A 14,424-nucleotide genomic window follows, 5' to 3' on the forward strand; every position below is an offset into this window, starting at 1 on the left:
GAACAGTATTTATTTTGAGTTTGATTATTCATTTTCATATTTATTAATTAATTTTTTATATATTATTATTGCATTTTTATTATATTAATTTAGATCTAAATTGCCATATTTGTTGTATAATTTGACAGTTTCGGAGCTCCATAGAAAACAGAGCGTGTCACTATAGTGGCTGTGTCGAGATGACGCTCTTATTGTGAAAGGGTGCGGGCGGAAGCTCAGCTGCGTGTCATTGCGTTTCGGGTAGCTTGACAGTGGTCCATGAAGACGCTGTCATTCAGCACCATTCCTCCCCACAGTCAGCCTCCCACAGCAGCATCCTAACCACAGCATGGCGTCCAACGAGCTGAGTCAAAAGCTGCAGGCGCGAAAGGCCGTCACGCAGGGAACCGAGCCTCGGCCGGAGCCCGAGCTGAGCCCGGTGCGGCCCAAACCGCAGGAAAACCCGCAGGAGAGCGAGGCAGCCTGCGGCGACTCGACGTCCGAGCTTTCCGCCAAACTGACCCGCAGGTTGGACATCAACGAGGGCAACGCTGTTTCGCGACCGACCCGCGTCTTCAACCCCTACACGGAGTTCAAGGAGTTCTCCCGCAAACAGATAAAGGACATGGAGGCGATGTTTCGACGGTAAGGCCCGGGGTCACGCTTCTGTGGTCCGTACATGTCCACGCGTGGGGAGGCGGGAGATGCAGCACGACGTGTTTGTCGTGCGGGAGGCTCATGATGAGATTAGACTGCTGCTGTTGCCACTGCTTACTGTGAGTAATTCCCAGGGCCGCGGGGTTGCCAGATCTGCGTGACAAAACCAGCTCCCCCACAAAAATAGCCCAATATGTGAATGTGTGTGTAGTGTTGACGGATGTGTTGTTTTAAAACAAAGAAAGAACTGGAGATTTTTTTTGCTTCATGGACCCTCATTTTATTGCTAGTGAGGTGAATCCTTGCTGATACTGTCTGTAAATATGCAGATCTCTGTTTTTAGGCTTTATCTAATTGAACTGAATTCACTTCTTTTTTAAATCTCAAATGACCATTGTTTAAAACTTAGGTTTTTTGTTTTTAATAAATTGAAATTGAATATATGACATGGGGATGGGTATTTCAAGCAAAAATGTCATAACGCCAGTCACTGCCATTATCCAAGAAATAGTTGTAATATTAATTAATGTGTTGAGGTAATTTTTTTGTTAATTGCACTTCTACAAACAGTCTTCCAATCAATTGCTGCTGCCACCTTGTGGCACCACCAAATTACATATATATCTGAGAAGAAGAAGAAGAAGAAATCCAAGCTTGGATATAACATTGTTTAGGTTTGCATATACTTAATGTAATCACTGTGTTATTATCAAATGAATAATTGGGTAATCAGCTATTTATGATCATCCTTAATGTTGCCCATAAGTATGTTTGTAGAGATATACAAATACTTTGCTCATAGCTGTAGAAAAAGCCTTTTACGTGTACATGAAGCAATGGCCTTGCGTTATTCAGGCCACCATCTTGTGCCGTCATCGGCTGCATGAATGGACAAATCAGTGTGTACATTTGAAGCTGAGGTTTGCTCCACAAAGAATGTCATCTATTGTGGGATGCAAACGTCACTGCATGTCATTAGTTTCCCACTAATTAGTACACACAATGTTAAGATATAATTTGAACCCTTAAAGAACTATTTCAATTTGTTGTCTCTGCTTTTTGAGTTAAAAAGTTCAAAATGAATTTGACCCTGAAGTCATTATGTGTAACGATTACTGCAACACGTTATCTGATTTCTCAGCTTCTTAAATGTGAATTTTCTGGTTTATTTGCTCCATACAACAAAAAAAAACGACCAACGACTAACCGAATAATTGAGAAAAAAAATGAAGAGATTATGAAAATAATCCATAGTGGCAGCCCTAATATGATTCATATACTTACAGAAGTATATAGTTCTAAATTCTTAGTAGATCTAATAAAACAAATTACCTTGACCCTCCTACTGTGAGTTACAAACATATTTTTTATAGATTTGATTTGGTGAGTTTAAGTCATTTGATGTCAGAATAAAACACAAACCATTTAAGATTTGATTTTTGAAACTGTGGAAATGCTTTTCTTGCACACTGCACCACAGAGAGTGCAGAGCTGAGAGGACAGAGTGAATGGTTTGTAGTGTGTGAACTCATATATGTGAGATAAACAATGCCATGTTGGACAGCCCCGGGTTTTTTATTTAGTTAAATCACAGCTCTTTGTGGTTGTATAATTGCACACGCTCACATTGTGATTGCTATAATCATGCAGCACTAATCACATGTGAGGGAACAAATTGGCCGGTAGGATTCGCACTTGGTTGGAATTTCTCCCTTTTTTTTTTTTTTTTCTTTGGTAATGCAGAAATTGTGGCTTGAGTTCCACAATGTTGTGCTTGGTCTTGGAATGTGTGTATGTGTATGTGTAGGGCTTGTCCATTCACTCACTGTGGATTATCCTGCTGCACTGTCACATGACCTCACTCGGACACAGAGTTCAGATTATGGGGCTGTCAGGAGAAGTTGTAAAGAATGTCCGGAGCGTCATTTTCATTTACACGTACATCTCCTCTCGTGTCCGTCAGACTTCAGTGAATATATTAAAGCAAGTATGAAAAGGTATGAAAAGTATGAAAGGATGTATTTGCATACTTGAGAAGTACGACTGGAGCACATACTCACCAAGTACGGGAGTACACAAGTACGATCATTGCAACAGGCCGAGCTGCCAAACTACAAATATGTTATATCTTTATACAAAAAACACATTTCTGAATTCTAAATGACTCATTTCTTGCCTCAAATAAACACAGAAAAATGTGTATTTCAGGTTTTTATGTGTTTTCTCTGCCGATTATGTTTGGGCGAAATGCATTCTGGGATAAATGCTCAAGTCACCACCCAATGCATACTCGGTAAGTACACTTCCGGGTATGAGAACCATACTCAGTGCTCGTGTACCTGTGAATTGCAACAGAACCGGGGCTGATGACGTTTCACACGTACAGGAGTACCCGAGTACAGAGAAGTATGTACAGGATATTGAGAAACGGCCCCTGAAAACGTGGCTGCCCGCATGGGGACACCAGGAAAAACTCATTTTAGCCACTTAACAAAAGGCCCAGCTACTAAAAGCTAGGCCTGCTGGGGTCTATGATATCTTATCTCACTGTTTGAGAACCTTTTGCACCGTGTAAACTTTAGTCTGTGTTGCTTTGTAAACCTCTCTGTCTCCACACCAAGGTCCAGAGAGGAAATCAATCATTTTAAATCACGGCACACAGTGATAGAGGCAGCGGGGGGACGAACAACTCCAAAGTTCAAATAGCTTAATTTGTGGCTTTGGTGTTAAAATCTTTCTTCTATCTAAGTCAGCAAACAAGGCAGCAATAGACTACCAGCTGCTGTGTCCCACTGAGCTAAAAACACAGGTTTTCTCAATGGACTTTGGTGTGGGACAGAGAGCGATTCCCATACATGAGTTTCCAGTCCAAAAAAATCTGTCTCACAGCAAAAGAAAGTGGTGAAAAATATACTGACGTAGATCTGAGTTTTCAGTGAGCGTGTGCTCGTCTCTGCTGCCTCTCAGCACAGGGGACTGACTATGAGTAAGTACGTTATAGTCTTTGGTAGAGCTGCAACTAATGATTATTTTCATAATCGATTACTCTGTTGATCAGCGTTTGTCAAACCTGGAAATGATGATGTTCTCGAATGTCCACAAACCAAAGTGATTCAGTTTGATGGAATGATTTCTTATAATATGGAGCAAAGAAACTAGAAAATACTTAGATTTAAGGAGCTGAAACTATCAGAAATCTTGTTTTAATCATGAAAAAAAGCTTCAAACCGATGAATCGAGTAATTGTTTCAGCTCTAGTCTTTGGATTTTATCCTGCTGCACAAAGAATCTGGGATTGATGTGGAGAAGAATCTAAACCAGGCATGGCCAAAGTCTGGCCAATCACGGCCCTCAGCCCACAGCTTTGGTTTTTAGAATGTATTATTTATGGCCAGGGACCTCAGTCATGTGAGCTGGTGAGGAGTTGCGCCTTGAATCCAGAACTATGCAAGACTATACCCCTCTAGGCCAGAATATACCCTTCTTGTATAAAGAGGTTTTGATTGTATTTACACAGTATATTCACTCATTAATATTAATAATAATAAACAGGGTTCGCAACCCAGCCATGATGGACAGATTCATGCATTCACCTAGTATTATTTCATGACGATATCTGACTCCAGCCCTCTCTGGCCCTCGTTAAAACAAGTTTGCACACCCCCTGCCTTAAACCTTCACGTCAGATACACAAATAAATAAAGAAATAGGTCACTGATGCTCACAGGGTTGGGTTTTCCCCAACAGCTCGACCTGGTTTCTTCAAAGTGATACAAGAAGATAAACAAGGGGAAAAAAAGATTTTCTAAGTTAAAACCATGACACAAAGTACAATAGCGGACTTGTTGTGTGTTCATAAACACTCGTGTTCGTCCATGACAGAAGCGTTTGCTGAGCTCTTGGTCAGATGGCAGTAGTGCGTAATGTGTGTGCCTCTGGCATTCTTGTGCTCCCGCAAACAAGAGCCAAGATGGTCGACAAGGACCTTTGTGTTCATGGGAATGGAATGTCGTGCCAGGAGAGGAAGCCTCCCGCTGGAATCAGGCCATCATGCAAATGAATTGACAGATGCACACTAATTAGATAAATGCTGAATGGTGTGTGTGTGTGTGTGCGCAATACCATTTTTTTTTGTAACCAATACCGATTTCACAACCTTGAACTCTTGATAGCAGCCCAATGAAAGTCATTTATTTGCAGCCCTCACTGTTGGTGTTGGATATCTCTCTTCAGGTTTTTACAGCATGTGTGTGCTTAGTGAAGTATTTAAATATGAGGTCTTTGTGGCTCATATCAGACAAATGCCTTCATGTTAAAGATTCTACACCTTCATTACTCTGTAATACCCCATTTTCACCATTTTAATCCATTTTTTTAACATCGTTTCTTTTTTGTCTGCTCCATTTTTCAGGTGCAATGTTACTGCAATACTTTAAAAAACTTTGGAAAGAGTTTTCGATACAAATTATTTCATCATTGAAGCAATGGATTTAAAGAGAGGCCAAAGTAAAAGATGAAAAACAGTATCCACTCAGTGTTCCTATCACTGAGAGCAATGGAGTTGTAAATGGCACATGTGTGACATTACACGTCACAGCTGTCAGTGCCACACAGATGCAAGGATGGAAAAGCCTTGTACGTACTCGAAAATAAAAAAAATAAAACAGAGACATGTGTTCTCTCTCCCAGGGCTGCGAGAAAAGTATGACGTCATTATTTTCCTTCATTTGGGAGTTTGTGCAGCTTGTTCTTGACACATCATCTGGACAGAACTCTCCGACCACTGTTGTGTGCTTGGGTGTGGTTAATGCGGAAATGTTGTCATTCCCTATGAGGCGTCCTGCACTTGCGTATCTCGACAAGTATGAAATGTCCGGGCCAGAATTAACTTTGTTCTTGTTCTTGCCACAAAAAGAACACATTTCTCTGTTGCGTACGTGTACAGGCCTTAACACTGACCTTGTCAGAACCACAGCCCAGTCCTAATGAGTTCTGAGGCCCTGGTTAAAGTTGGAGTTGAGGTTTTGGGCTATAAATGAATGGAAAGTGTGTGTTAACAGGCTTTGACCTGCTTATGTTGTCACAGAGGAAATACTTCTGATGGAGTATAAGTGATTAGCGTAGCGAGTGATAGTTACTATTTTTACACGTTAGAGAGTCAGGGGAGAGAGGCTGCATTATGTCTGTGAAAGTGTGATGGAAAATCTCTCTCCCTCCGTCTCACACACACTCATGGACACACAGAAAAAAATGGAGAGCTGCTGCACATTTCTATAAATACTCGTATCAGACATGAGCCTCTGTGGGGCTCGGCCTTTGCTGATAACAGCTGCTTGCAGTCTTGAGCAGTTACGCGCAGTTTTGGCTGAGCTCCTGCCTCCTCCTATAGATGTGCCAGAGAGGCTTTAAATCTCTTTAGATCAGATTTGGAGTGATTAAATATGATGAAGACAAAGTGAGAGAGTAATAAACATTGGTCATTGTATTAGAGGTTCCCTCCTTCTTGCTTTTGTCTCTTTATCAGGTGTAGTGATGAGTGATTGAGTCATGTTATCACTCTGCATTTCAAAAGAAAAGTGTCCTTCTCTCTTTATATAACATCTACCAAGTATTGTTTACCATAGGGCTAAACAACTCGAGGAGGAAATATTCAGAAAAGATTCAGATATTATTATCTCATCACATTAGACTTCATTGAAGTATTAACTAGTATTTATTCTGAGGTTCTCAGATTTATTAAAGATTTCAAAGACCACCTCGTGTGGAATAATTTGACAGAAGTCAATGTTTTTATTTTATTTTTGATTCACAAACATGACAGCATCACAAAAATATAATTTTTTGATGAATTTGTCTTTGAATAATATGGTTCTAAAGGATGAAAAACATGAAAAGATGTGAAGTTGTGATTCTGTTAATGATAATAATTGTTACCCCGGGCCACTTGGACCTGACCCTGTGTGTTTTGTGTTTAAGGTATGACACTGGGAAAGACGGCTTCATCGACTTGATGGAGCTGAAGCTGATGATGGAGAAGCTGGGAGCTCCACAGACTCACCTGGGCCTCAAGAACATGATCCGAGAGGTGGACGAAGACTTTGACGGCAAACTAAGCTTCAGAGAGGTGAGACCTCACAGAAAAGCTGAGTATCACAGTGTACCGTGGAAACAAACGACATGCGACATTCACACACACATTATAAATACATGTTACTGGCACAACTAAGTCTCCGGGATGATGTGTTGTTGAGTAGCTCACATGTTATTTACACGTGAATAGACAGCAATGAGCATTTAACAACATATTAGAAGAAAAAAAAACTACAAATGACCACAGGGTTACGTTATTGGTGAAAAAATAAGATTTACTGTCTAACATAATATCATGATTTTTGTTTTAAAGATGTGCACATTATGGATTGAGTCAAAATATCGATTTGGTTATGTAACGCCGTCCTTCCGCACGCAATACGATATTTTCTTTAGCAAATGAAGGCGCTCCAAACAGGGTTAGGCTCAAATGAATGAGGGAAACTTAGGTAGAAGTTACTTGGCAAAAGAAGACGGTGTTTACTGTGGGAGAATAGTGGAGAAAGCTACGTTAAGAGATGCTCCGTCCGTTCAGTGTCACATGACCCCTCGTGGGCCTACAGTACGTGATCACATGACCTCTTGCTAGCATCATCCCAGCCCCCACACACACATGCTAATAGGGAGAAAACATGAAGGCACCAGCCTCCACAACTGAGTCTGTGAAATTGTACAATTTACCTCAGAGCAGAGCATCTGAATGATTACCCAGAGTGCATCGTTTCTACACTGTCATTCAATTATAAGTCTTTGAAGTTTTACTTTAGAAAATAAGAGTTGTATTCCAAACTTGTTTATACCAAGTACCACCTGTGAAGATACTGAGCTTGTGATGATTGTAAAAGATGAACTAACTGAACCCAAAATAAGCGGAAATCCACAACGTTTTTTGGAAAAGGGCAGAAACTAATTTATTTAAGTCGAGCCAAAAGAAAAAAACACAACTAAGAGGGCAGAGCTCTGTGTCCAGGGAATTGTAAACGAGGGAAAAAAACCAGGCAATTAGAAAAAAGTGTCAAAGGAACAAAAATGCTAGAGGCCAGCGTCTCGGCGAATCACGGAAATAGCGTCGTAAATGTGACGCACTGGCGACTGTGGCTCCAGAAACCAGAGTATAAATAGCTGAAGGAAACGAGGAGATGAGTTGCAGGTGAGTGGCTCAGAAGCTCCGCCCCCAGCTTCCTACACAGGAAACCCAAACATTTAACAAAGTAAAGGACAGGATCTAACCCCATGGCAGAGCTGTCCAAGTATCACCGTCATCGCCAATGTTAAAATTCATGGTGGTGTAACAGAAACTGCTAAGATGTGACAAGAGGGACGGGCAGTTATTATGAAATATACTCGTGTGTTTTAGTGGATTAAAAAAAATACAAGAGAAGTGAAGAGGAATCAGAGTGCTCACTATATGACTCACCTCCGCCAACCTCTCCACCACTGAGTCACAGTTTTTGCCTCAAATACTTGAGAAGTATGTACAATAAATAAATCTGACATGGTTTGTTGAAAAGTGAAATAAATCAGAATGTGCAGCATCACTGCCATCAGCAGTAGCAGCGTTAGACTGAAGCTGCGGGGACCAGAACACATTAGACACAGGTTAACGTCATCGTCACTAACTGTTTAGTCGTATCCCTGCAGTTCCTGCTGATCTTCCGCAGAGCAGCGGCCGGAGAGCTGCAGGAGGAAAGTGGTCTGATGGCTCTGGCCAGACTGTCAGAGATCAACGTCTCCACCGAGGGAGTCATGGGAGCCAAAGATTTCTTTGAAGCCAAGGTAAGATGACAGTTTGTACTCTTTTTACACTTTTATAGTTTTACCTCTGATCACTCTTTAATATCCTTCTGATTACTGGCCCACACTTTGGGAATCTGTACAATAATGTCACATATCAGACTATTGCTGTCGACAAATGAAGCCACGTCAGCCAAAATATGTTGCTGTATTCATTTAATTTCCGCAATTATGTTCCAGATAGCAGATTTTAAATATCCAAATGTTAATTAAGTGTTATTTCTTACGCATTGTGTTCTCATTTATAAAGGTTTAGTATCTTCTCAGGAGGCCTTCACCTGTTTGCATGTGTCAAATGTATCACTGAATACTTTTCCCCCCGGTTTTAAGATTTTGTTAAGGAGTGTATTGGTGCATTCACACCAGCCCCTTTAAATCAAATCCTAGTTCCTTTGCTCGGAAACCGAACTGTGATCCGCACCAAAGAAGCAAACTTTAGGCCCGCCTAAAAACTGTAGGTCTCTGCTTGCTTCAAGTCAACCAAATGCAGGAAGCGGACTACAACGCATGGCATTGTGGGTAAACACAATCAAAGTACAATCAAAAGGAGAAATGGCTATGTTCGCATAAAACAATAGGATTTGATGCAGCTCCATGTTTTGCTTTTATGTGGAGGAAACAAAAGTTGTCCTGCATTAACCAATAGATGAGCGAGTTGTCTAACTGTTGATAGATGTCAAGCGAGGAGGGGAATACGTTATTCAAGAGGTTCAGTTTGTTTCACTAAAGTGTGAAAGCAAACTCGGATTCCCAATCGTATCCCAATCCGAGTCAAGCGGACTATTAGGTGTGAGAACGACCTATGACTTATGACTTCAACAGTAGGCTGAATAAGCTGCTCCCTCCCAGACCTTTTTATGTTTATTTATTTTGTACGGTGAAGAAAACGTCTTTCTACATCAGCTGCGACATGAGCATGAAAAATAATGTGTTAATTTCACCCCAGAAAAGAATAAATTACCTGTGCACTTGGGCACAAGTAAGACATACCGTACATATATCCGTATCGGACATTGGTAAAAAGTCTAATATCGTGCGTCCACAGATTCTACATTCTACCGATTTTGACCACCGGTGTCACCGTGCACGTGTGTGTTCTCAGGTGCAGGCTCTGTCTGTGGGCAGCAAGTTCGAGGCTGAGATCCGGGAGGAAAAAGAGGAGCGGAAAAGACAGGATGATGAGAAGAAGCAGAGACAAGCAGCCTTCAAGCAGCTGCAGTCCACCTTCTGCTCCTGACCCACTGAACCCACTGCAGGTCGCACACAACGGCCCTGACACGTGCAGTCAGAGATCATAGCAACAGCGTCACACTACACTCATACACTTAAACCAGTGTCACAGATATCTCATAGTTTGGCACTTTATAACAAAAATAGAACGATGTGTTTAAGTACATGCTTAGTAAGATACTTGAAAAATAACATCTCCTCACACAACAGGAAGCAGGAAATGCTTCCTCCTGCCAGTCTTTAAAAATAAAGGCAGGAATAACACTTCAATCACTTCATTTCAAATGCATGAGGACATATTAAGTGGACGTTCCAGAATCATCAGGCATTTCCCGGATTTGTTCCCTGTGTCCCTTCGTATAACTGGAAGTTTTCACCTCATGGCATATTTGAGCTTTTTCAGTGTGTTCTGTTTGTGCCGGATTTTAAATGTCATGTTTAAATTCACGTGACCCGTTTTTTCCCAACCTTGTCTCCTAAAACGTGCGTCCCCACTGCGTCCTTAATTATGTTTTGTTTAGAATCAAAATGATGTTGCTGTTTATTATGTTTATTAAGACGTGCGCAATATCAACGTAATAGTGTTTTAACTGCTTGTGGCGTTCATAATGTAGCTGTTTCCTGGTTAGGAGTGTGGTTAAGTGTAGGCACAGTTAATAACCCGTAGTTGGGTTTAAGCACAAAAAAAAGCACCCGTTAGAGCAAAGAAAAGTCCATGGGTCTCTCATATAGCGTCAAACTTCTTTTTACATTTGTCTGTGTTGATTCTCACTCGTCTTTCTTGTCCAGATGTCTGAAAATCAGTAGCAACTGATAGGAGATTATTTTCTTGGCAGGCAGTTTGCTTAGCTACGTGCACCTTTAAATCCTCCTTCTCCACCTTCCTGTGACAGTTTTACCTCAGATACTCATGAACTACATCACGACTGGTAATGTGTTAAAAAGAAACGCAACGAGACTGCAGAATAGTTGCAGGGGAACGTATCTTTTGGGAGACGTAGTTGCTCTAGTGTGATACAATAAAGTATTAGTAGGTCACTCAGTTGCTGGCAAATGAAGCCATTTGCAGCTTTGGCCAACTGACATCGACTCTAACTTCAGCTGTAGATCTGAGAGTTGTCATTGGCTGCAGTGAAGCAGTTTCACTCTTTAAAAGGAATTAAAAATGTAACCTGATTTTGTTATTGTGCCCAAGAATCCCCAGATTAGATGACGCTCATCTATCGCTCATCTGTCAAGCTCTACAACCAGGGAATTGGTCTGAATTTATGTGTTATTTCAGCATTTTGGGAAATATGTTTAATGGCTTTCTTTGTGACAGTGAAATGAAGAGACTGTTACTAGGTCGTTTAATTGATTTATATGCTGTAAGCATGAGGCAGATTAATCACTTGATTGACATTTTTGTATTACTGATCCTTTACGCGAATGTTGTACAAAGAACACGTCTTTATGAACAACAACAACAAACGTTAACATTGACGTTGATAAATTTTGTGATAGCTGAACTGAGAGTATCAGTTTACTAATCGTGAATTTGAAGCAGTTGGTGAAACTCCACACACATTTTATGCAAAAAAAAAAGACTAGTTCATTTTTGGATCTGCAAACTGAGTTCAAAATTGTGAAAAAAATGTGACATTAAAACAAAAGAAAAATGCATGAAAGTGAACTTGAAATAGATCACTTTATGTGTATGAACCGAGCTTTGAACTGGTGTGAACTGGCAACACTTTAATGTTTGGATGAACACAAAAGTGCATGTCCTCACGTTGCTCTCACAGACAAAACAAACATGTTTCCCATAATGTGTAACTCACTGTCTTTTGTTTCCTAAAGCACAGTCGACAGCAGCACATGGTCAGATTAAAAAATGAAGGACCGCTTCATTAACACTAACTTGGGATAATGCTTTTAAGCCCTAACTATTTATTGTTGTATTTTTTGCTGTAACTTTATAGAAAGCAGGCAGTGCATGCAGTGTAGGTGAAATACACAGTGTTAGAAAACGTCTACAGCCTGAACACACAAGTGACGATGAGGCGTACGTTTGACTCACTAACTGCTCACACTGCTGTCAGGTTTTTTATGCTCAGCTTAGCTTAAAAGGGATAGTTCAGGATTTTTTGGAGTGAGGGTTTAATGAGATACTGACACAAAGTCAGGAAATGACAGAGTGAATGCTTCCTGCACCGAAAGGCCACAAGAGCTATGCAGGCTCACTCCCAGAGACAATTAAGCAGTGACACCGGCTAAAACAAAGGCTCACCTTGTAAAATCTATTCCTGCTTAAGTCAACATCATCATAACAGTATGTTTACTGCGTTATCTTGCCATTTGATAGCCTTTTCCAAACAGAAACAGAGGTTGGTGTCACTTTGTAAACATCCGGCGCCAAAGTCCATCGAGAATATAGTGATTTTATTTTAGGAACATAATTTTGATCTGATTTTGGGATTGATTTAGAGTGTCCAATTTGCCTAATCCATAAAAATCTGCATGTTTTTGGACTGTGGGAGGAAACCGGAGAACCATGGACTTTCTTGCTAGGAGTGAATGGTTGATTGCACTTCTGCAATAATAAACACAGTGGTACAGTGCAATAGGCACTGACTGTGTGTCAGTATCTCAAAACCTGCGCTATCACTTAAAGCTTACTGCCGTGCATTTTTTAACACTGGCAGCAGACGGCAGAATAGGACTGAATTGTCCCCCTCCTGAAGAAACAAACATATCTTATATATAACATATTTTCTCTTTATTTTCTTTCTCTTTGTTACATGAGTGTGCAGAGTTATAGCCATAATGCTTGTCAATCGTCCCAAAAAAAAAAAAAAGTATCCTTCTCTATCCCAGATTCTTGATCCCAGGCCTGTTCTGTTGCCTGCCTGTCCCACAGAAGGTACAGATGCACTGTGCTGATATTAAAAATGACTTGGCTTAATGTCACCAGATTATATTTATATATTTGTATGTAACGTACAGTACATAAAAATACAGTTTATTGAACACAAAATGAACTCATTTGAACTTTATTTAGGCATTTAACCTTAAAGAAAAACAATGGAGTCCTGAGCCTTAAAGAACAGGGAGGCCCTGACCTGAGCAGCGTGTGTTGGTGAATGCTGTTCATGTGTCTGTAATATTGGTTTGAAGTTGTAGCATGTGTCTGAGTTGTCACATTGAATCATACTGTAAGTATCTTAAATGAAGTTAATGAAATGAACAATGTATTTTTTCATGAATAAAATAGTCTATGATGTCATTTGTTGTAGAAAAGACTTGTAAGTTGCCAAATATAAAAAAGAAAATGTCACTGGAATATATTTTTTGGGCACCTGTAAAGATATTGTGTTGTTTTAATCCCTGTTGGAATGAAAAACTGACTTTATTGCAATAATGGATAATTAAAGCTGATCTTAAAAACACAGAAACTCATCTCATTCCATATGCAAGAGCATACAGTTTTTTATACACATATCCTCATATCAGGGTTTGCGTCCCAACATGCGTTAAGGAAGAATCAGCAGTAGTTTAGATGGCACTTAACCTTTAAACTTTGAACCCTCAGACTTTGACATGGAAGTGATAAACACAGGAATTGGCAAAACTTCTTCATGTTACTTTACCTTGGAGACCCTAAAAATGCCACTTAACCCTTTAACACGTAAGCCTCAAAATGTCCATCTGGACCTTGTCTTTTCTTTTTTTAACCATTTTTCCAGAATAACTTTAAATATCTGGCACTTGTCTACAATTTACTGCATGTTACAATAGTGTATTAACAATTTAAAATGAGGAAAAACAAAAAGTTTTATTTTAAAAAACACTGCAGTTGTACATGAACAGATTTTGCGTCTTAAATTTGAAATATGAACAGTATAAAACATATTTAAAGTAACATTTGTTTGAGTCGTTGTCCCAATGTACAAAAACAGGCCAAAAAATGGAAACTATGTACAGGTCTTTTTCTTCAGCTCTCTCCTCTCTGGTGACAGGCTGATTCACCGGCTTCCTGCAACAGTGCGAGTGAAATTACCATATATATAATATATATATATAATATATAACAACCACATGTTGGCTTTGACTTGCAACTTCTCAGCTTTCACAAACTGTTGGATTTTTTCCGACAGCACAAACCATCGTGTAACTACGTTAATTGACTTTCTATTTTGTGTTGACTTACAGAGTGGATGGTGTTGTTTCCATACAATATGATTGATCACATGATTATGTCATGCATGATCATGTGATGACATCAGGGTTTGTCTCTCTTTCCATTCCCATCATGTTGCTTAATTGGTTAGTTACTCACACACTATGCACTCACTGGTTTATTCCCTCAGGCACATTCTGCTGACACTGCAACTTACAGAAAGTCGCCATAAAGTGCACAACATGTTCCCTTAATAGCCGCAAGGGGGCTCTCGCACAAACGACACTTTACCACAGGCCTGACTGAGCTCTCACTGACTGACTGACTGACTGTCCCTCAAAGTCCATGAGTCTGTGAGGTTGGACATTTGGACTGGGCTCTAATCTCAGTTCTCCTGAACTGCTGTGAAGCAAATGTGACATTTAACTCAGTAAGTCATGAGGCCATATTATTATGTTATTATTTTCAACTCTCAGCATCATTTTAAGTGAGTGTTTTAACACAAACACTTCACA

The 14,424-nt window shown here is 40.1% G+C and overlaps 1 protein-coding gene across 1 annotated transcript; it reads left to right on the forward strand.

The window, feature by feature from the left end:
* The first annotated feature begins 257 nt into the window (after positions 1-257).
* On the forward strand, positions 258-11,145 carry efhd1 (EF-hand domain family, member D1). Its single transcript, XM_044032849.1, has 4 exons — positions 258-624; positions 6,613-6,760; positions 8,368-8,502; positions 9,623-11,145. The coding sequence occupies exons 1-4, from the start codon at positions 329-331 to the stop codon at positions 9,755-9,757; spliced, it is 714 nt and encodes a 237-aa protein (XP_043888784.1). The 5' UTR covers positions 258-328; the 3' UTR covers positions 9,758-11,145.
* The last annotated feature ends 3,279 nt before the right edge of the window (positions 11,146-14,424 follow it).

This window comes from Solea senegalensis, linkage group LG8 (genome assembly GCF_019176455.1).
Source record: "Solea senegalensis isolate Sse05_10M linkage group LG8, IFAPA_SoseM_1, whole genome shotgun sequence".
Taxonomy (NCBI): domain Eukaryota; kingdom Metazoa; phylum Chordata; class Actinopteri; order Pleuronectiformes; family Soleidae; genus Solea; species Solea senegalensis.

Coding starts and splice junctions, on each gene's coding strand:
- efhd1 (XM_044032849.1), top strand. CDS start 329: ATGGCGTCCAACGAGCTGAGTCAAAAGCTGCAGGCGCGAAAGGCCGTC. Junction 625..6,612: donor ATGGAGGCGATGTTTCGACG/GTAAGGCCCGGG, acceptor TTTGTGTTTAAG/GTATGACACTGGGAAAGACG. Junction 6,761..8,367: donor GCAAACTAAGCTTCAGAGAG/GTGAGACCTCAC, acceptor GTATCCCTGCAG/TTCCTGCTGATCTTCCGCAG.